This window comes from Bufo gargarizans, chromosome 4 (genome assembly GCF_014858855.1).
Source record: "Bufo gargarizans isolate SCDJY-AF-19 chromosome 4, ASM1485885v1, whole genome shotgun sequence".
Taxonomy (NCBI): Eukaryota; Metazoa; Chordata; class Amphibia; order Anura; family Bufonidae; genus Bufo; species Bufo gargarizans.
In genome coordinates, this window is record NC_058083.1 from 145,083,464 (window position 1) to 145,104,906 (window position 21,443).

Here is a 21,443-nt window from a genome sequence, read left to right on the forward strand (position 1 = left end):
TCACTACGAGACACCCCCCTCTCTTACTACACATTCAAATCCCTTAACCCTAACCTCCCTGACCCTCACAATCAACCCTAATCATGCTGGCCTCCCCTTAGCTGCGCCCTAGTCCGGCCATACTTGATTAAGGTATTGGTTGATAAACCGGGTCTTACCACACCTCTATTACTTACTATGTTCCACATGTCCTCCCCCAGATCTACTCCCCATTATCCCTAAAATAACCACACAACTCCAAAAGTTGATTTAATTGTCCACAGCAGCCATTTATTATTAACATAAATACACAACAAATTATATATCTATTTTTGGCCCGGATAAGAGGCGGGTGCGTTGCAGGAACACGCGCAATTTTTCCGCACGGGTGCAAAACATTGTAATGCGTTTTGCACTTGCGTGAGAAAAATCGCTAATGTTTGGTACCCAAACCAGAACTTCTTCACAGAAGTTTGGGCTTGGGATTGATGTTCTGAAGATTGTATTATTTTCCCTTATAACATGGTTATAGTGGAAAATAATAGCATTCTGAATACAGAATGCATAGTAAAATAGTGCTGGAGGGGTTAAAAAAAATAAAAATAAAAATTAACTCGCCTTCACTTGATCGCGTAGTTCCCGGTCTCTTCTTTACTTAATGATGAGCTTTGGGCTAAATGACCTGTGGTGACGTCAGATCACATGCTCCAATCACATGGTCCATCACCGTGGTGATGGAGCATGTGATCTGACGTCACCACAGTGTCATGGTCTTACCTTCTTGCTGTTCTCCTTCGTTTGACATGTGCTGGCGGCCATCTTGGTTTCTGGGTTTCTTGTAGCCTCCCACCCTGTGGCTTCTCCTTCCCACTGGGAGGAGCTGGATGCCTAGCTCATATATATATAGGAGGTCTGTGGCTTCAGTTCCTTGCTTGGTCCTCCTGTGTTCACATGCTTCTAAGACTGCTGCTGCTTCTGGTTCCTGATCCTGGCCTCGTCTGACTACCCCGCTGGTTCCTGATCCTGGCTTCGTCTGACTACCCCGCTGGTTCCTGATCCTGGCTTCGTCTGACTACCCTTCTGGTTCCTGACCTCTGGCTACGCAAGACCCTGCTTCGGTTTAGCCATCCGTTTGGACTTTTGCTACAGCTTGATTTTCAATAAAGCCTTCTTATTCCCACTTATCTCTTGTTGTACGTCTGGTTCATGGTTCCATGACATTAGGACCAAGCCATGAATTCTGACGGTACAGGGCCATCCTCGCTACCCACGCTGATTGCCAGACTTGATCAGCAGGATCACCTGTTGGGTCGGTTCGCTGTGGCGTTGCAAACCCTGCTTGAACGCACGGCTCATTTCGCTTCCGTTGCCGATGGGTCGGTTGTCGCTCCTGGGCCCGCTCCTACTGCCGCTCCGGTTGTTGCGCCAGAGTCTACCCCGACACCTGTTGCTGCGCCTGCCGTGTCTCGGGGTATGACCGGTTCTGCCCCCCTTCCACAGCGCTTTGGGGGAGAGCCAACTCAGTGCCGAGGTTTCCTTAACCAGGTGGGCATTTATTTCGAGTTGCTGCCACATGCCTTTCCTACTGAGAGATCAAAGGTGGGCTTCTTGATCTCGCTGCTCTCGGACAAGGCCTTGGCCTGGGCCAGTCCTTTATGGGAGAACAACAATCCGGTGGTTGCCGAGTTTTCCGGTTTTGTTGCTTCTCTTCGGAAGGTATTCGATGTGCCGGCTCGTGCTGCCTCTGCTGCGAGGCTCCTTATGTCCATCAGACAGGGTTCACGATCCGTAGCTGAATACGCCATTGAGTTTCGTACCCTGGCAGCAGAGGTGGGCTGGAATAATGAGGCTCTGGTCGCTGCTTTCTCTCATGGTCTCTCGGATGCCTTGAAGGATGAGGTTGCAGCTAAGGACCCACCAGTGGAGCTCGAGTCTCTTATTTCTTTCCTGATTTTGATTGACACCAGACTCAGGGAGAGACCTTCCTTTAAGGAGAGCCTGCGGAGGCCTTCTAACAGATTGGCGCCTACGTTTGCTGTCCCACCCGTGCCTCCCTCTCCTCCCACGCCTCCTGGGGATGACTTGTCTGGGGGTGAACCCATGCAGCTGGGGTTTGCTCGCCTGTCCGAGGGGGAGAGGGTACTCCGGAGACGCGAGGGCCGATGCATGTACTGTGGTCTCGGTGGGCATTTTCGGTTGGCATGTCCGAACCGTCCGGGAAACGCTCGCCCCTGAGATCCTGTCGGGGGCAGATCTTGGGTGGAGTCTCCTCGTCCCCGGTTTCCCGTGTTGACAAACCACTGATCACTGTTGTCCTCTCCTGGGTCGGGGGCTCAGTGACGACCCAGGCGTTGGTGGACTCTGGTGCTGGTGGTTTGTTCATTGATAGTGTGTTCGCTGCCGCCAATTCCATTCCTCTGCAGCCTCGAGGTTCCCCACTGGCTCTTGAGGCGATAGACGGCAGACCCCTTCTGCCGCCACACGTGACTCATGAGACCCTTCCAGTGGGGATAGCCATTGGTGCCGTTCACAGAGAGTCGGTCTGTCTCCAGGTGATTTCGTCTCCACACTACTCGGTGGTCTTGGGGTACCCCTGGCTCCAGAAGCATAATCCGACTTTCGATTGGAGATCGGCCGAGATCCTCTCGTGGTCACCGCAGTGTGGGGCTAGTTGCATCCATGGGCCTGTCAAGTTGCTGTGTACTTCCTCGGACTCTCTGTTGCCTCCTGAATACGAAGAGTACCGGGATGTATTCGATAAGGTGCGCGCGGTTGCCCTACCTCCGCACCGCCCATACGATTGTGCCATAGAGTTACAATCTGGTGCCGTTCCTCCTCGTGGCAAAGTCTATCCACTGTCGGTAGCGGAGAATGAGGCCATGGAGGAGTACGTGAGGGAGGCGCTTTCACGCGGACACATTCGCAAATCCTCGTCCCCGGCAGGGGCTGGATTTTTCTTTGTGAAAAAGAAGGGCGGTGAGTTGAGGCCTTGCATCGATTACAGGGGTCTCAATCGCATCACGATCAAGAACGCTTACCCGATACCCTTGATTTCCGAGCTGTTCGATCGCCTCAAAGGGGCCACTGTCTTTACCAAACTCGACCTGAGGGCGGCATATAACCTGGTAAGGATCAAGGCGGGCGATGAGTGGAAGACCGCGTTTAACACCAGGACCGGTCATTATGAATCCTTGGTTATGCCCTTTGGGTTGTGCAATGCGCCCGCAGTCTTCCAGGAATTCATCAACGATGTTTTCCGTGACCTGTTGCAGCAGTGTGTGGTGGTCTATTTGGATGACATCTTGGTATATTCTGAATCCATGGAGGCCCACATTATGGATGTCAGACGAGTGTTGCAACGGTTACGAGAGAACAGGCTGTTCGGTAAGCTTGAGAAATGCGAATTTCACCGATCCCAGGTAACCTTCTTAGGTTACATCATTTCCGCTGAGGGGTTCTCCATGGATCCTGAGAAGGTTTCGGCTGTCTTACAGTGGCCCCAGCCCAGTGGTCTCCGTGCCCTGCAGCGCTTTTTGGGCTTCGCCAATTATTATCGGAAGTTCATCAGGGACTTTTCTATGCTAGCCAAGCCTCTCACGGATTTGACCAGGAAGGGCAGTAATTTCCAGGTCTGGCCGCTCGAGGCCATCCGAGCTTTTGAGGCTCTAAAGTCCGCCTTTGTGTCGGCTCCGATTCTGTCGCATCCCAACCCTGGGTTGCCCTTTGTCCTCGAGGTGGACGCGTCTGAGACGGGAGTAGGCGCCCTTCTGTCTCAGCGTAGAACACCAGAGGGTCCTCTGCTTCCTTGTGGGTTTTACTCCCGGAAACTGTCTTCCGCGGAGTGCAACTATCAGATTGGTGACAGGGAGTTATTGGCCATCGTGCAGGCCCTTAAAGAATGGAGGCACTTGCTCGAGGGTTCGGTGGTTCCGGTTCTCATCCTGACGGACCACAAGAATCTGACCTACCTTTCTGAGGCCAAGAGATTGACACCACGTCAGGCCAGATGGGCTCTGTTCTTGTCACGTTTTAATTACGTGGTCTCCTACCTACCCGGTTCCAAGAACATCAGAGCGGATGCCTTATCACGGCAGTACTCCGAGCTGTCCAGGGAGGAGTCGATTCCGACTTCGGTCATACCTCCGAATCAGATCCTGGCCGCCATTCGCACCAGCCTGACCTCTCCCCTGGGTGAGCAGATTTTGGCGGCTCAATCTGGTGCTCCCTCTGGGAGACCCAACGGCAGATGTTTTGTGCCTGAGGAGTTGCGCACTCGGTTGTTGCGAACCTACCATAACTCCAAGGCCGCGGGGCATCCTGGAAAGAATCAGCTGTCCTGGGCTGTTTCACGTCTGTTCTGGTGGCCTTCTCTACATTCCGACATCGCCGCATATGTAGCGGCATGCTCCGTTTGTGCCCAGAGTAAGTCCCCTCGGCACCTTCCGTTGGGCCTTTTGCAACCCATAGCCACCGGGGAGCGCCCATGGTCACACCTGGGGATGGATTTCATTGTGGACCTCCCTGCATCCCGAGGCCATACGGTCATTCTCATGATTGTGGATCGGTTTTCCAAAATGTGCCACTGTGTTCCTCTCAAGAAGTTACCCTCTGCACAAGAGTTGGCCACGATTTTCGCCAGGGAGGTCTTCCGGTTGCACGGTTTGCCCAAGGAGATTGTGTCGGATCGGGGGAGTCAGTTTGTGTCCAGGTTCTGGCGCGCCTTTTGCTCCCAGTTGGGGATTCATCTCTTTCTCCTCGGCCTACCACCCTCAGTCCAATGGGGCCGCAGAACGATCCAATCAGGCCTTGGAGCAATTCCTTCGTTGCTATGTCTCCGATCACCAAGACAATTGGGTTGACCTCCTTCCTTGGGCTGAGTTTGCCAGGAACACGGCGGTGAACTCTTCCTCTGGGACGTCTCCCTTCATGGCCAATTATGGGTTCCAACCTGCCGTGTTACCGGAGGTATTCTCTCCCCAGGATATTCCGGCTGTGGAGGATCACCTTTCCGTCCTACGTGCTTCTTGGGTACAGATCCAGAGGTCCCTTGAGGTCTCTGCGCAGCGCCAGAGACTCCAGGCTGATCGCAGACGAGCGCCCGCTCCTTCCTACCAGGTCGGAGACCGTGTATGGTTGTCCACCCGCAACCTCAACCTTCGAGTGCCCACTCCCAAGCTGGCGCCTCGCTTTGTTGGTCCCTTCCGAGTGCTTCGCAGGGTAAACCCGGTAGCCTATGCCCTTGCGCTTCCTCCTGGCATGCGGATCTCCAACGTGTTTCATGTCTCCCTGTTGAAGCCATTGGTGTGTAATCGTTTCACTTCCTCGGTTCCTCGGCCCCGTCCGGTCCAAGTGGGCAATCGTGAGGAATATGAGGTGAGCAATATCCTGGACTCACGCCTGGTCCGCGGTCGGTTGCAGTTTTTGGTCCATTGGCGTTCCTGGGTTCCCTCCGCAGATGTCCATGCTCCTGCTTTGCTCCGAGCCTTCCACGCACGCTTCCCTCAGAAACCGTTCCTTACTCCGCGGAGGAGGGGCCCTTGAGGGGGAGGTACTGTCATGGTCTTACCTTCTTGCTGTTCTCCTTCGTTTGACGTGCTGGCGGCCATCTTGGTTTCTGGGTTTCTTGTAGCCTCCCACCCTGCGGCTTCTCCTTCCCACTGGGAGGAGCTGGATGCCTAGCTCATATATATAGGAGGTCTGTGGCTTCAGTTCCTTGCTTGGTCCTCCTGTGTTCACATGCTTCTAAGACTGCTGCTGCTTCTGGTTCCTGATCCTGGCCTCGTCTGACTACCCCGCTGGTTCCTGATCCTGGCTTCGTCTGACTACCCCGCTGGTTCCTGATCCTGGCTTCGTCTGACTACCCTTCTGGTTCCTGACCTCTGGCTACGCAAGACCCTGCTTCGGTTTAGCCATCCGTTTGGACTTTTGCTACAGCTTGATTTTCAATAAAGCCTTCTTATTCCCACTTATCTCTTGTTGTACGTCTGGTTCATGGTTCCATGACACACAGGTCCTTTAGCCCACAGCTCATCATTAAAGAAGTAAAGAAGAGACCGGGAACTACGCGATCAAGAGGAGAAGGTGAGTTCATTTTTTTTAACCCCTCCAGCACTATTTTACTATGCATTCTGTATTCAGAGTGCTATTATTTTTCTCACGCAAGTGCAAAACACATTACAATGTTTTGCACTCGCGCTGAAAAATCACGCGTGTTCCCGCAATGCACCCGCACATTTTCCCGCAACGCCCGTGTGAAACCAGCCTAAGGACCAGCCAATTTTTTGCAAATCTGACGTGTCACTTTATGTGGTGATAGCTTAAAACGCTTTTACTTATCCAGGCCATTCTGAGATTGTTTTCTCGTCACATATTGTACTTCATGACAGTGGTAAAATTGAGTCCATTTTTTTTTTTTTTGTTAATAAAAAAAATTCAAAATTTACCAAAAATCTTGAAAAATTAGCAGATTTCCAAATGTCAATTTCTCTACTTTTATAATAGATAGTAATACCTCCAAAAATAGTTATTACTTTAAATTCCCCATATGTCTACTTCATGTTTCGATCATTTTGTGGATGACATTTTAATTTTTGGGGACGTTACAAGGCTTAGGCTACTTTCACACTAGCGTTCGGGTGTCCGCTTGTGAGCTCCGTTTAAAGGGGCTCACAAGCGGACCCGAACGCATTCGTCCAGCACTAATGCATTCTGAGTGGACGCGGATCCGCTCAGAATGCATCAGTCTGGGAGCGTTCAGCCTCCGCTCCGCTCAGCAGGCGGACACTTGAACGCTGCTTGCAGCGTTCGGGTGTCCGCCTGGCCGTGCGGAGGCGTGCGGATCCGTCCAGACTTACAATGTAAGTCAATGGGGACGGATCCGTTTGAAGATGACACACTATGGCTCAATCTTCGAACGGATCCGTCCCCCATTGACTTTACATTGAAAGTCTGGACGGATCCATCTGAGGCTTTTTTCACACTTAGAAATATTTTAACAATATAATGCAGACGGATCCGTTCTGAACGGAGCCACCGTCTGCATTATATGAGCGGATCCGTCTCAGACGGATCCGCTCTGAACGCTAGTGTGAATGTAGCCTTAGAAGTTTAGAAGCAAACCTTAAAATTTTTCAGAAAATTTCTAAAACCCACTTTTTCCAGGACCAGTTCAGGTCTGAAGTTATTTTGTGAGGCTTACATAATAGAAACCACCCAAAAATGACCCCATTTTACAAACTACCCCCCTCAAGGTATTCAAAACTCATTTTACAAACTTTGTTAACCCTTTAGGTGTTCCACAAGAATTAATGGAAAATAGAGATAACATTTCCAAATTTCACTTTTTTTTGGCAGATTTTCCATTTGAATCTATTTTTCCCAGTTACAAAGCAAGGGTTAACAGCAAAACAAAACTCATTATTTATGGCCCAGATTCTGTAGTTTACAGAAACACCCCATATGTGGTTGTAAACTGCTGTACGGGCAAGCGGCAGGGAGCAGAAGGAAAGGAACGCCATATGGTTTTTGGAAGGCAGATTTTGCTGGACTAGTTTTTTGACACCATGTCCCATTTGAAGCCCCCCTGATGCACCCCTAGAGTAGATACTTGAAAAAAGTGATAAGGTGGCAGGATAAGGTGGCAGTTTTGTTGGTACTATTTTAGGGTACATATGATTTTTGGATGCTCTACATTACACTTTTTGTGAGGCAAGGTAACAAGAAATAGCTGTTTTGGCACAGTTTTTCTTTTTTGTTATTTACAACATTCATCTGACAGGTTGGATTATGTGGTATTTTTATAGAGCAGGTTGTCACGGACGTGACAATACCAAATTTGTTTGTTTCGGTTTTACATAAAGCATTTTTGAAAAAAATAAGATGTTTTAGTGTCTCCACATTCTGAAAGCCGTAGTTTTATTTATTTTTTGGGCGACTGTCTTGTGTAGGGGCTCATTTTTTTCAAGATTAGATGACGGTTTGATTGGTACTATTTTGTGGTGCATATGACTTTTTGATCGCTTGCTATTATACTTTTTGTGATGTAAGGTGACCAAAAAAAAAAGCCTTTTTTTATACAGTTTTTTTTTTTTTTTTTTTTTTTTTTTTACTGTATTCACGTGAGGGGTTAGGTCATGTGATATTTTTATAGAGCATGTTATTTTGGATGCGGCAATACCCAATATGTCTACTTGTTATTTATTTATGTAAGTTTTACACAATGATTTAATTTAAAAAATAAAAAAAAATCATGTTTTAGTGTCTCCATAGTCTGAGAGCCATAGTTTTTTCAGTTTTTGGGCAATTATTTTAGGTAGGGTATGATTTTTGCGGTATGAGATGACGGTTTGAATGGGGCTATTTTGGGGTGCGTATGACTTTTTGATCACTTGCTATTACACTTTTTGTCATGTAAGGTGACAAAAAAATTACTTTTTTTGCACTTTTTTTTACGGTATTCACCCGAGGGGTTAGGTCATGTGATATTTTTATAGAGCAGGTACTTACGGATGCAGAGATACCTAATATGTATACTTTTTTTTATTTACTTAAGTTTTACATACTTCCAGCATTTTTTAAACAGAAAAAATTATGTTTTAGTGTCTCCATATCCTCAGCCATTTTTTTTTTTTTTTTGGGCGATTGTCTTAGGTAGGGGCTCATTTTTTGCGGGAAGAGGTGATGGTTAGATTGGTACTATTTTGGGGTCCATAAACCTTTTTGATCGCTTGGTGTTGCACTTTTTGTGATGTAAGGTGACAAAATGGCTTTTTTTTTTACACCTTTTATTTTATTTTTATGGTATTTATCAGACAGGGTGTATCATGTGATATATTTATAGAGTCAGTCATTATAGACTTTTTTAAATTATAAAATAAGGAGAAAGGGCCGTTTAGTTTTTTTTACTTTATTAATTTTATTACTTTAGGAATTTTATTATTATTTTTTAAACTTTTTTTTTCTTTATTTTATTTCTGATGTTCACTTTTGGGGGGTCTGATCCCCTCTGCAATACATTACAATACATCTGTATTGTAAAGCCGAATGCACACGGCTGTGTTTCACGGCCGTGAGGAGTCCGTGGTAACACGGCCTGGATTTCTGCTGAGCGCAGGAGCGAACAGCGTCATTGGTTGCTATAACGCCATGCGTTTCATGCCGCAGCTGCACTACAGTAATACACTTATATGACCAATGACGCCGTGCGCTCCTGCTCTCAGCAGGAATCCAGGCCATGTTACCACGGACCGTTACGGCCGTGAAACACGGCCGTGTGCATTCGGCTTAATGCATTGCCTATTAGTGTATTACACAGAGTAATACACTAACAGGTTGGATCTCCTCGGCTCCCGTAGAAGGCAGGTACCGATGCCATGCAAGGCATTGGGCAGCCTCTGCAAGGCATCGGGCTGCCTTCTGAGACATCGAGTCCCCGCCACAGCAGCGCGGGGACTCGCTGGGCTCACTCAAACACAAACCTCTTCTATGCCGCGGTCAGAGGCATTGAAGGGGTTAATCCGCAGCGATCGTCGATACGCAGGGTCACAGAACCCCCCTCGGCATTGTCTCAGGGTGCCTGCTGATTGATTTCAGCAGGCATCCAGTACCGATCACTATCCGCGGCGGTGATCAGAAATACACAGGGCGTACAGATACGCCCTGTGTCCTTAAGTACCGGGACATCAGGGCATATCTGTACACCCTATGTCCCCAAGAGGTTAAAGACATACTTGGAAAACATTACATACAGCGCTACAAAACAGAGGGTCATACAGCACCACATATGTACCTCTTACATCCAGTCTCCTCTTTGATGTAGATGTTCTCTGTCCTCATTTTCTCCATTCAGACCAGGCCACCATGATGATTTATTTCAGCCATCTCTTCTCTCTGCAGAGTTTGACAAACAAATATCTTAGTTTCCTACTTTTCCATCATCCTCCCACCTTTTGAACACCCCATCCTGCCACCCCAAATACTGTGTTTGCTGTGCCCCCCAATACTAGAAACAGTTCCCCTGAAAATATTGGTACCACACAGAGTGCGTCAGTATATAAAATACCCCTTTACCTTTCAGATCAGACCCCATATCAAACCTCAGATGAGACCCCCATCTCAGACCAGATCTTCTTTAGATCTCTATGTCAGACCCCATATCAGACCTCAGATCAGACCCCCCATTAGGCCTCCATGTCAGAAACCCTCATCTCAGACCAAACCCCCCCCATGTATCAGACTTTAGATCAGAACCCCCAATATCAGACCTCAGATAAGCCTCCCATTAGACCTCCATGTAAGACCCTCCCAAAATCAGACCCCTATTAGACTTCTAGACCCCCCTATATCAGACCTCAGACCAGACCCGCATCAGACCTCTCAGAGCACACCCCCCAAATCAGACCCCATTAGACCTCCAGACCCCTATATCAGACCCCTCATTAGACTCCAAGACCCCTATTAGACCTCCAGACCCCGATATCAGACCTCAGACTAGACCTTCAAAGTCCTACTTAAGACCGCCATTAGACCCCCAGACCCCCATTCACTTTACAGACCCCCATTAGACATACAGACCCCCATATCAGATCTCAGACCCCCATTAGACCTCAGATCCTCCATATCAGACCTCAGATCAGACTGTAAAATAAATACATTAACTTACTTCTCCTGCTCAACCTCTTCTCTCTATGTCCGGCGGTATCCCAGGTTCTCTTGTCATCTCAAGGCCGTCGCTGCACAGTCACCGGACCTCCTCCACAGTCACCCTGATCAGGTCACAGTGCACTCTGTATGTCCTGACGCTGAAGCCATCCAGGACACAGCAGCGTGGGCCCCGGAAAGAGCAAGCAGGAGCAGCAGTAAGTACATTAGTACATGCTTACAGCGCTTCACTCCCCCGCCTCCTGCATACTAGTGAGCAGTGATGGCCAGTTCGCCGTGTTTGCCTGCAAACACATGCGGGCTGCCATCTTAACTCACAAGTCCAGCCATGCACAGGTAAGGCCTTAACTGTGTGCGGGCCGATCTGAAACAAATGCGGTCACCAGGAGCAGGCAGTTCCGAGAACAGCCGTCTGGGGCCTTCATTGGGCTGTTCTCGGAACTGCCTGCTCCCGGTGACCGCATTTGTTTCAGACTGGCTTCTGGCACAGGTAAGGACTTACCTGTGCATCGCCGGACTTGTGAGTTAAGATAGCAGCCGCATGTGTTCACGGGCGAACACGGCGGAATGGCCATCACTGCTAGTGAGCGCTTCAGAGACAGCACAAGACACCGCCTGAGGTGAGATTCTCATCTCCCCTTGAGGCAAAAGTGGGCCTGCATCCGCCAGACGTGCGCCTAGCAGAAAAACCATGCCAGCCATAGGCTGGTGTCGTTTTTAGCCAGCATGTATGCCTGTTTTCAGGCATACATGTTAGTAAATTTGACAGGGCCAGAGTCCCAGCAAGCCCCTGCTTCGCTCCATCCAACTGTCAAAAAAACACTGACCAAGTGATTTAATATTGTTACGTGGCCGTTCAAAAAGGGGGCTTGCAACAATTGAAAAGTCTCCCAGTGCCTGAAACACTCCTAGAAAAATAAGAGACCTTCCAGAAGAGCTGTCAAATCTCCCAAGCACACTGGGGGTCATTTACCAAAAAACTGTTCTTACAACAGTTTTTGATAGCCCCTGAGTTGCTGTAGTGCGTGCACCTGGAGTGAAAACGACATTTTCCAGGGCCAATGCCCCATCCTGACCCCCGCCATGCCCTCACCACTCCCAAGTGGCGAAAACAGCGTAAAAATACCCATTCAACAAAATATTGTTGTATGGGTGCTTAAAAAGTTGCAAAAAGATCTTGCAACATTTTTTATGTCAAAACCAGGCTTAAAAATGTTTCTAAATGACCCCCAAAAGCTCAACTCTCCATGTAGACTTAGAAACCAGATTGAGGGCTCATGCACACGAACATATTTTGTTTCTGTGTCCATTCCGTTTTTTGAGGCCCATATGTGGAACCATTCACTCAATAGAGCCGCAAAAACGGAAATGACTCAGTGTGCATTCTGTTTCCATATGTCCTATTATTGTTTGCATTACGGACAAAGATAGGACTGTTCTAATAGGGGCCAGCTGTTCCGCTGCAAAATACGGAACGCACATGGACGTCATCTGTATTTTTAGCGGATACGTGATCTGCGGATAGGAGTTTATGAGCCCTGAGGCAGTCTTTTGCTAATTAAAAGGAGTGCTCAAACCCCCCAAAAACAAAAAGGTGACAAAAAGCAATGAGGGTCATTTACAAACATTTTTATGCATGGGGAATTTTTACGCCAAAGTAGCGAAGGAGTGTCGGGAGCCAGAACTCCGGCAAATTTACATTCATTTATGTCTGAAAATAAGTGTTTCAGACATAAAAAGAAGCATAAACTACTCCAGTCAGGGGCTGGAGTAGTTTTTACTCCAGGTGCACTGATTGCAGGAGGTGTATCTAATATATGACGAGGCGCATGCCTTGTCATAAATTAGGCAAATCCTCCAGTAGTGCAGGGGGAAACAAAGATTGACGTAAAAAGCCAGTCTTTGAAAATGACCCCCAATGTATGTTGAAATGCCTCCTTTGATTCACCTGTGACCTGGTCTTGTAGTGTATTCCGTGCACTATATTAGGTTAATGATTGAGTTTCTCTGTGCTCTTGTACATGGAATCACATCAGATCCAGAGAAGAGCTCCAAACTGTATTTCCCTATTGAAGGCAGGCACATAAAACAGACGTGCGCACACACAAACCTAACTGCTTGTCACAGCGTCTCCATAGACTGCGCTGGGAATCAGATGACAAGTGGGCTCCTGTCCAACAGATTAACTTTGCCCTATCAGTGTCTGCTGCTGGCTTGTAACATAGTCAGTGCAAGGGAGCGTTAATCACTGGAGAGAAGTAGGTACTGTAGGTAGACATGGTGTCCAAATCCCTGTGCTTCGTACTTCTCTCTGTTCTCCTGGCGTATTACATTTATAAACCTCTGCCAGACAACATGGAGGAGAAATGGAAAGTTATGCTGATGGATGCCACTTTCAGAAGTCTTGGACATTTGGTAAGTTGAATGTTTATTAACTGCTGCTGCTTTCCTGTGCTTGAGCTATTTTGCATTTTCAACAGCTTTTCAATGGCATAAGACTATTAGAACGTCTGTAAGCAGGATTTAGGAAATCCAGCAGAACTGGGGTATGCATATAACGGAGTTAATGGGAGGAAATCTGTTAATGATGTCACCTTGTGTCCAAGTCAATACCTAGAGATACACCGGTGCTTACCGCTCTTTTTTTACGTGATTCTGTGCTGTACCTTTGCAATGTAATCTTGGCTATGTATGTGTACAACAGCAGCTTCTGTAGCAAACGTCTTCTACCCCTCCTTATGTAAATAGTGAGCTGAATTAGAGAAGATTTTACGGCCAGTCCTGGGAACGCAATAGCAAAAGCTTATTCGCCTTTCATCTCGATAACAGAGGCATTTTCTTAGACCTAAATTTTATTCATCTTTTATAAAATGTAGGAAATACTTCCCTTGACAAGTGGAGTGTTGCTGGATTCCACAGCAGTAAATGTATTTATTTTACTCACTTATATATCACTAACATATGCTGCAGCGCATTATAGACATTACCATCACTCTGTCCCTAGTGGGGCTCACAACTAATTTCTCTAGTAACAGCACCAGACTGAAGTCCCTTGGGCCCACCAGAAGAAATGACTCCCACCCTCTGTGCCTACAGAACCATAAGGGCCCTATTTTATTAGGGGCCCATTATTGTCAGAGCTTGGGCCCATCAGGGGATCCCCTGGTACTCTGGTGTGCCAGTCTAACCCTGCCGGTCAGTATGTCCTTGGAGTGTGGGAGGAAACACAGGGAGAACATACAGGGGCACTTTTAGGCTAGGGCTACATGGTGACATGTGTCGTGCGACAAAAAGGGAACAACTACACTGCGACATGTGTCGTGGGACATTCATGCCGCACCAATGTAGAGTGACATTTTAGAATGCTAGTCTATGGTGTCACACTGTGACATACTGCAATATGGCAGTCGCACAAAAATCTATTTTGTCGCACAGCCGGTTTTACACAATCTGCACCAGTTGGGTGGGACAGAGCAGAGTGTGAACATGTCGAGGAGGAGGAAGCTGGGACTTCAGCTTAAATATTAGCGAAAAAACGACACCAGGTGTACAGACTGCCACAGATGCGCACGCATCATAAATGTGACAAATCTTACAGCAGCGTAAGGGGGAGACTAAAGCCTCATGCAGATGTCTGTGGAACATGGTCCGTGAGATACCGGATTGGCATTGCAGTAGCGCACGGAGTCATAGCGACCAATTACGCCGTGTACTCCTGCAATGCCAGTCCGGTATCTCACGGACCGTGTTCCACGGACGTCTGCATGAGGCTTAAGACCGGCGTAAAAAGCCAGTCTTCGTTAATGTGTTCCACATAACTTTGACGGATCCACTGCCAGAGCAGGGGTTATTAAGACCAACATCTAAAACATTGATCTTAATAAATGACCCCCGGAATATGTAACCTTAAGGCCTCATGCACACGACTGCCATTTTTTGCCGTTCCGCAAACTGCGGATCCCCAAAAAACGGAAGCCATCCGTATGCCTTCCACAAATTTGTGGAACGGGTGGCCCATTGTAGAAATGCCTATTCTTGTCCACAAAACGCATGTGTTCGCAATCGCCTTCACTGTTGGCAAATACTGTCTTCAATTTGCACCTCATTTATTATCCCTTAAAAAAAAATCTGGTTTGTCTTAAGTCTGACCTCCTAGTGGTCATTTTCTTGTAAGCAGATTTATATTCACTAAAACTGGTCTAAGGCTACTTTCACACTTGCGTTCGGAGCGGATCCGTCTGGTGTCTGCACAGACGGATCCGCACCTATAATGCAAATGCTCAGATCCGTTCACATTACCATGAACAAAAAAATAAATAAAAAAATAAAAAAAAATATATATATATTTTTTTATGTTCATGATAGTGCAAACGGATCAGTTTTGACTTTACATTGAAAGTCAATGGGGGGCGGATCCGTTTGAAAATTGAGCCATACTGTGTCAACTTCAAATGAGAGCAACGGAGCAGGGCGCAGCATAGCGCAGTGTAACTTGACTTAGGGGGAAGTTGAAGGCAGACAAGGGGTTAAGGTTTATGGTGGGTTAGGGGTTGGGTTAGGAATTTCGCGGGCATTATATATGCCTGGGGGAGGAGTCACCTTTCACCGGCGTGCAGGGATTTGTCACGGTTAGTCGCATTATGGCTTCTGTGGAAGATTTAGTTTTGGCTGTGAGGGCTGCTGCCGAGCGGCATGGGCATGACTGGCTGCAGGATTGTTTGAGGGTGGCTTTATCGGGTCCGGCCGGGCCCCCTGCGGCACCTGCAGTCAGGCTCAGTGCCAGGAGATCTGCGCCTCCGGAGCGCTTGAGCCCCGAGGCTACCCCCCGTGTGCGGCGGCGCTTAAGGAGCCCCGTTAGGGACCCTCCGCTGGCGCTGGCTGGGGCTGCTACTGTTACCCCTTGCCGGCGCAGCGGGAGGAATCCTGCTCGGCGCCGGGCACTGGCGGGAGAGGGACATGCTGCTCCGTGTCCCTCGTCCTCGGCGCGACAGAGGGGGAGAAGTTCCAGAGCGGTGTCTCCCTCTCCAGTGCGTTCTGGTGGGGAGCGAGCCGGCGGTCGGATCTTACCTTCCCGGCCCGCAGGTAGGGTCCGGTCTGGGCGAACAGTGGAGTGTGCGGCCTCATCGGCGGTTGGTGGGGGCCTGTCCAGGAGCGCAGCTGCTGTGAGGGATGTGGGGGCGCCGCGGCCTGCATCTGCTGGCCGGCGGCAGTCTGCGTCTGCTCAGCCGAGGAGTTCAAGGAGAGAAACAGCGACACCGGTGGCCGGCGGCGGTACTGCAGGTCTAGCAGTTGGAGAAACAGCGACACCGGTGGCCGGCGGCGGTGCTGCAGGTCAAGCAGTTTCACAAGCGCTGGCTGTGGATTCTGGGTTCGAGCCCCCCATGGTGCAGCAGAGGTGTGTGACGGCGGCTTCAGGTCTAGGTGCGGCTGCCGGTTTTCCTCCCGGCGGGCCTGGACGGTCAGAATTATGTCCTGTTGGTGGAGGTGCGCGGAACAGGCGGCCATCTGGAGGTGGGCCAGGCGGCTGCGTGGACGGTGACTTGCGGCCAGGTCAGGTGGACGCTGGTCGTGGCCCCCAGGACTATGGTGCCTTTGAGGAGGGCGAAGTAAGTTTGGACGAAGGGGAGGCGGACGGCGGCCTTGACGATCCGGCGGGTGCCGGTCCTTCCTCAGCATCGACGCGGACCGGATCGTGGACGGCAGGATCTGCAGGACGGTCGGCGGCTACTGGGGGGTCGTCCCAGGGACAGCCAGGTGAGCAAACTTCGTGTCAGCAACGGACCCTTTGCGGGTCGGGGTCAGGGGGTGATTGGGGGGGGCTGGCTGGGTCTGAGGGTTTAGTACGGGATTTTATGTCGGGGATGCTATCGCTGGTGGCGCGTTTGGGTTCGGGTGCTGACACGTCCCCGGCGGCGGTGTGGTCACCTGCTCCGGTGGTTGGAGGGGGTGTGTGTGCTAGGGCGGAGGTCGTTGAGAGCGCGCCAGCTGTCACGGCGGGTGCTTTGGTGGGGGAGACGGCGGTGTCTGGTGGTGGTGGGGGCCGGGCGTGCGATGATGTCAGGATGGCGGATTCAGCTAAAGGTGAAGTGTATGTTTGCTTTGAAGGGCCTTTGGGGGCGCATTTGAAGGTTGAGGTCAGGGAAAGGATCTGGCGGGGGGAGTATGTTGAGATATTCTCATTGCTGCCGTTGGAGAAGTTTAATTTGGAGAGGGGTAGGCCGGAGGAAAGCAAAAAGGAGGAGGAGGAGAAGCGGCGGTATAGGTTGATTCCGCGGACGTTTTCGAACTGGCTTCAGGCTTTTGCGATATTCGCGAGTGTGGTGGGGGAGAAGGCGCCGGAGAATTGTTCGGCTTTATTTTGTTACATGGATGCGATTGGGGAGGCTTATAGGACATATGGCGGGGTGGCTTGGCTCCGCTATGATGAGCAGTTTAGGCAGAGAAAGGCAGTGCGAACGAGTATCCGGTGGGACCATAAGGATATTGGTTTGTGGATGCGGCTTATGTCGGCTCCAAGGGGTGTTGGCCAGCCCTTTCGGTCCGTTGCCGGGGGTTCCTCGGCGTCAGATGTCTCCAGTGGAAATAGGAAGGGGTGTTGTTGGCAGTACAATGAAGGTTTCTGTAGGTACCTTGCCGATTGCAAGTTCAAGCACGAGTGTTCCGGTTGCGGGGGGTCCCACAGTCTGTCTCGGTGTTTTAAGCGCGGGAAGGGCAGAGGGTTTGAAGTTGCGCACAAGGGGGGCGACTCCCGTGATGGTAGCAGAGATGGTCCCGTGGCTAAAGATTTACCCAAATAGGGAGGCTGCGGAATTGTTGTTGAGGGGTTTTAGGGACGGTTTTGTAATCCCGTGTGCTTCAGTTCGGGTTGAGGTGGCGACTCGCAATTTGTCTTCTGCCTTGCGCCGACCGGAGGTGGTTGCGGAGAAGATTGGTAAGGAGGTGGCTGCGGGGAGAATTGCGGGCCCGTTTTCTGAATGTCCTTTGCGGGATTTGTGGGTGTCCCCTCTCGGGTTGGTCCCTAAGAAGGAGCCGGGCAAGTTCAGGCTTATTCATCACCTGTCGTTTCCCGCGGGGGGTTCAGTCAATGATGGTATTAGCGAGGAGTTATGTTCGGTGTCGTATACGTCTTTTGATGAGGCGGTACGGTGGGTACGTCGCTTCGGTCAAGGGGCTTTGTTGGCAAAAACGGATATTGAGGCTGCGTTTCGTTTGTTGCCCATTCATCCGGATAGTTTTCATTTGCTGGGTTTTAAGTGGGAGGGACAGTTTTATGTTGATTGTTGCTTGCCGATGGGTTGCGCTATTTCATGTTCGCTGTTTGAGACGTTTAGCTCCTTTTTGGAGTGGGTAGTTAAGCAGGAAGCGGGTTGGACTTCGGTGTTGCATTACCTTGACGATTTTTTATTTTTGGGACCGGCAGGCTCGAGGGTTTGCTCGATGTTGTTGCGGACAATGGAGCGGGTGGCGGCCAGGTTTGGTGTGCCGTTGGCGCCTGAAAAGACTGAAGGGCCGGCTACGACGGTCAAGTTTTTGGGGATTGTGATCGATAGTGTGGCAATGGAATGTCGCTTGCCTGAGGATAAGGTGGCGGACTTGTTGTGTGAGGTGGTTTTTCTGAGAAGGGCTAGGAAGGTACAGTTGCGGCGGGTGCAGTCCGTTTTAGGCAAGTTGAACTTTGCTTGTAGAATCCTACCAATGGGTCGTGTTTTTTGTAGACGCTTGGCCATGGCTACGGCGGGTGTCTCTGTGCCTTTTCATTTCTTGCGTTTGTCAGCTGATGTGAGGGCGGATTTGGCGGTTTGGGAGCGTTTTTTGGGCGAGTTCAATGGTCGGTCAGTGTGGATGGAAGGCCCTGTGTCTAATGCTGATTTGGAACTGTTTACTGATGCGTCAGGGTCATGTGGTTATGGAGCATTTTGCCAGGGGCAGTGGTGTGCGGGCCCTTGGCCTGAAGAGTGGAGAGCGGCAGGTTTATTGGGCAATTTAGCTTTGTTGGAATTGTTCCCAATCGTGTTGGCTACGGAATTGTGGGGGGGCTTGCTCTTGAACAAACGAGTGCGATTTTGGTGCGATAATTTGAGCGTTGTGCAGGCGGTTAATAGGCAGTCGGCTAATTCCCCTCCAGTGTTGCGTTTGCTGCGTCATTTGGTTCTGCGGGGTTTGCGGCTGAATGCCTGTTTTGTAGCTGTGCATGTTCCTGGTGTTGAAAATTCTATTGCTGACTCACTTTCTCGGTTTCAGTGGGATCGTTTTCGCAGGCTGGTGCCGGACGCGGAGGCGGAGGGTCTTTCTTGTCCTCAGTGGCTCTGGAGCGTGGCCTTGGGGTCTCCTCAGATTTGATCAGGCGGTCTGTGAGTAGGGGTACGTGGTCGGCATATGCGTCTGTGTGGTCTCAGTGGGAGAGGTTAATCGAGCAAGTGGGTGGCTGTGGGGAGTTGGAGGATTTTCACTCCTTATTGTTGTATTATGTGGGGGTGTCGTTCAGTTCGGGCGTGTCTTTTTCGGTAGCCTCTAAGCGGGTGGCAGCAGTAGCTTTTTGGTTGCGCTTGCGGGGTCAGCCGGATGTGTCTAGGAGTTTTTTGGTGCGGCAGGCTTTAAAAGGGTACCGGCGTAGTGTTACGAGGCTGGATGCTCGTCGTCCGGTTTCATTTGCGGTGTTGCAGAAGTTGTGGGAACAGGCGGGGGTGGTGTGTTCGTCTGTTTTTGAAGTGAGTTTGTTTAGGGCTGCTTTTTCTTTGGCTTTTTTTGGTGCTTTTCGGGTCTCGGAGTTGGTGTCTAGGAGTCGGTTGTTAGGGGGCGGTTTGTTACGCGAAGACATTTCCTTTTGTGAGGATGGGCTGTGTTGCGTGTTGCGCAGGTCTAAGACTGACCAGGGGGGCAAAGGGGTGAGGATTGTGTTGCGTGCATTGAGGGGGTCGGTTTTGTGTCCGTTGACGTGTGTGGAGGAATTTTTGCGGGTTCGGCCTGATGTTCCGGGATCTTTATTGATGCATAGGGATGGTTCGGCGTTGTCTCGTTTTCAATTTGTGGCTGTTTTTCGGAAATGTTTGTCGGCCGCGGGTTTCCCTGCTCTGGAGTTTGCGTCTCATTCTTTCAGGATTGGCGCGGCGACTGAGGCGGCTAGGTGGGGTTTGGGCGAGGAAGCTATCAAGCGGATTGGGAGGTGGGAATCTGCGTGTTATCGTTCGTATATTCGTCCTCACCTGTTGTAACCTGTGGTTGTGATTGTTGGCATTTGTCATGTTGTTTTCTAGTCGGCAAGTCTGATCGTCTTGTTTTTTAGGTGCTTCACCGTGTTTGGCGTGGATTCTTGGACATTCCTACGTTCATTGGGGAGCCATGCGTGCGGATGTGAGAAGGAACGGCAGGCAGTTGGGTTTTCTATCAGATGAGTTGCAAATTCGGTGGATTGGTTTGCGGGGGTTGTTATGGGGACGGGTTCTTCAAGAATTCCATGCGTCAGTTGCTTTGGACAGGGCACCGGATATTTTGGTTTTGCATGTGGGGGGCAATGACTTGGGGGTGCGTAGTTCTAGGGAAGTGATTCGGGATATAAAGTTGGATTTGTTGCGGTTGTGGTGTGATTTTCCGGGGCTGTTGGTTGTGTGGTCGGAGGTGGTTGCTCGGAGGGTTTGGCGCTTGGCGCGGTCGGTTGTCCGGATTAATAAGGCTAGGGCGAAGCTGAATAAGGAGGTGGGCCGCTTTGTGCGGCGGCATGGCGGCATAGTGGTGCGTCACCGAGAATTGGAGGCGGCTTCGCCTCAGTTCCTTAGGGATGACGGGGTTCATCTCAATGATGTGGGTATCGACATGTGGGCCCTGGGGCTTCAGGAGGGATTGGAGACAGCTTTGAGGGTGTGGCAGGACGCCCATAGGTGAGGTTTCACCTAAGGTCGTTGGTGGCAGGTTAACCGGAGGGTCCTGGAAGGCAATTCAAGGCTTAATAGGTGCATGACAAGTTGGAGCGTGCATCGCATGAGGATCGGTAAGCTGGTGGTTGGGGCCCCTGTTTGGCAAAATGGGCCACAGGGGTAGATGGAATTAGAATTGGCGGATTCGTGCCCTTGGGTCGGTGACCGCGGCCAAGGGTAAGGTGGTATGAAAATGGAGGGAAGAGTGAGGAGAATGGCTTGCCTTGTTGCCTTCTAGGATCCTAGTAGTATTTCAAAGTTTGGAATGTTGTCATGTATTTTGATATGCTTTGACATGTTTTCTGTGTTTTATTATTTGGTGAATTATGTAAATGTTTAATAAATTGGGCCGAGTAGGCCTCTTTATCCAAGTAGGTATTCCTGTGTCTTATTGGGGAAGGGTAGTTAGTAGGGAAGGTTTAGTGGATGACTGAAATTATCTTCCATCCTATTAAGTCATGAGAGCAACGGAGCAGGGCGCAGCATAGCGCAGTGTAACTTGACTTAGGGGGAAGTTGAAGGCAGACAAGGGGTTAAGGTTTATGGTGGGTTAGGGGTTGGGTTAGGAATTTCGCGGGCATTATATATGCCTGGGGGAGGAGTCACCTTTCACCGGCGTGCAGGGATTTGTCACGGTTCCCGCCCACCCGCCCTGTTATTATGTTAGGGGAGTATTCTTATGGGCAGGTTAACCGGAGGGTCCTGGAAGGCAATTCAAGGCTTAATAGGTGCATGACAAGTTGGAGCGTGCATCGCATGAGGATCGGTAAGCTGGTGGTTGGGGCCCCTGTTTGGCAAAATGGGCCACAGGGGTAGATGGAATTAGAATTGGCGGATTCGTGCCCTTGGGTCGGTGACCGCGGCCAAGGGTAAGGTGGTATGAAAATGGAGGGA

The 21,443-nt window shown here is 50.0% G+C and overlaps 1 protein-coding gene across 1 annotated transcript in view; it reads left to right on the forward strand.

Moving 5' to 3' along the window:
* Window positions 1-12,712: 12,712 nt before the first annotated feature.
* Window positions 12,713-21,443, forward strand: part of LOC122934252 (arylacetamide deacetylase-like) — an 81,545-nt gene continuing 72,814 nt past the window's right edge. Inside the window, exon 1 of the mRNA XM_044289582.1 lies at window positions 12,713-13,053. Coding sequence (XP_044145517.1) covers window positions 12,916-13,053 — 138 coding nt within the window. The 5' untranslated portion in view covers window positions 12,713-12,915. The remainder of the gene's footprint in view (window positions 13,054-21,443) is intronic.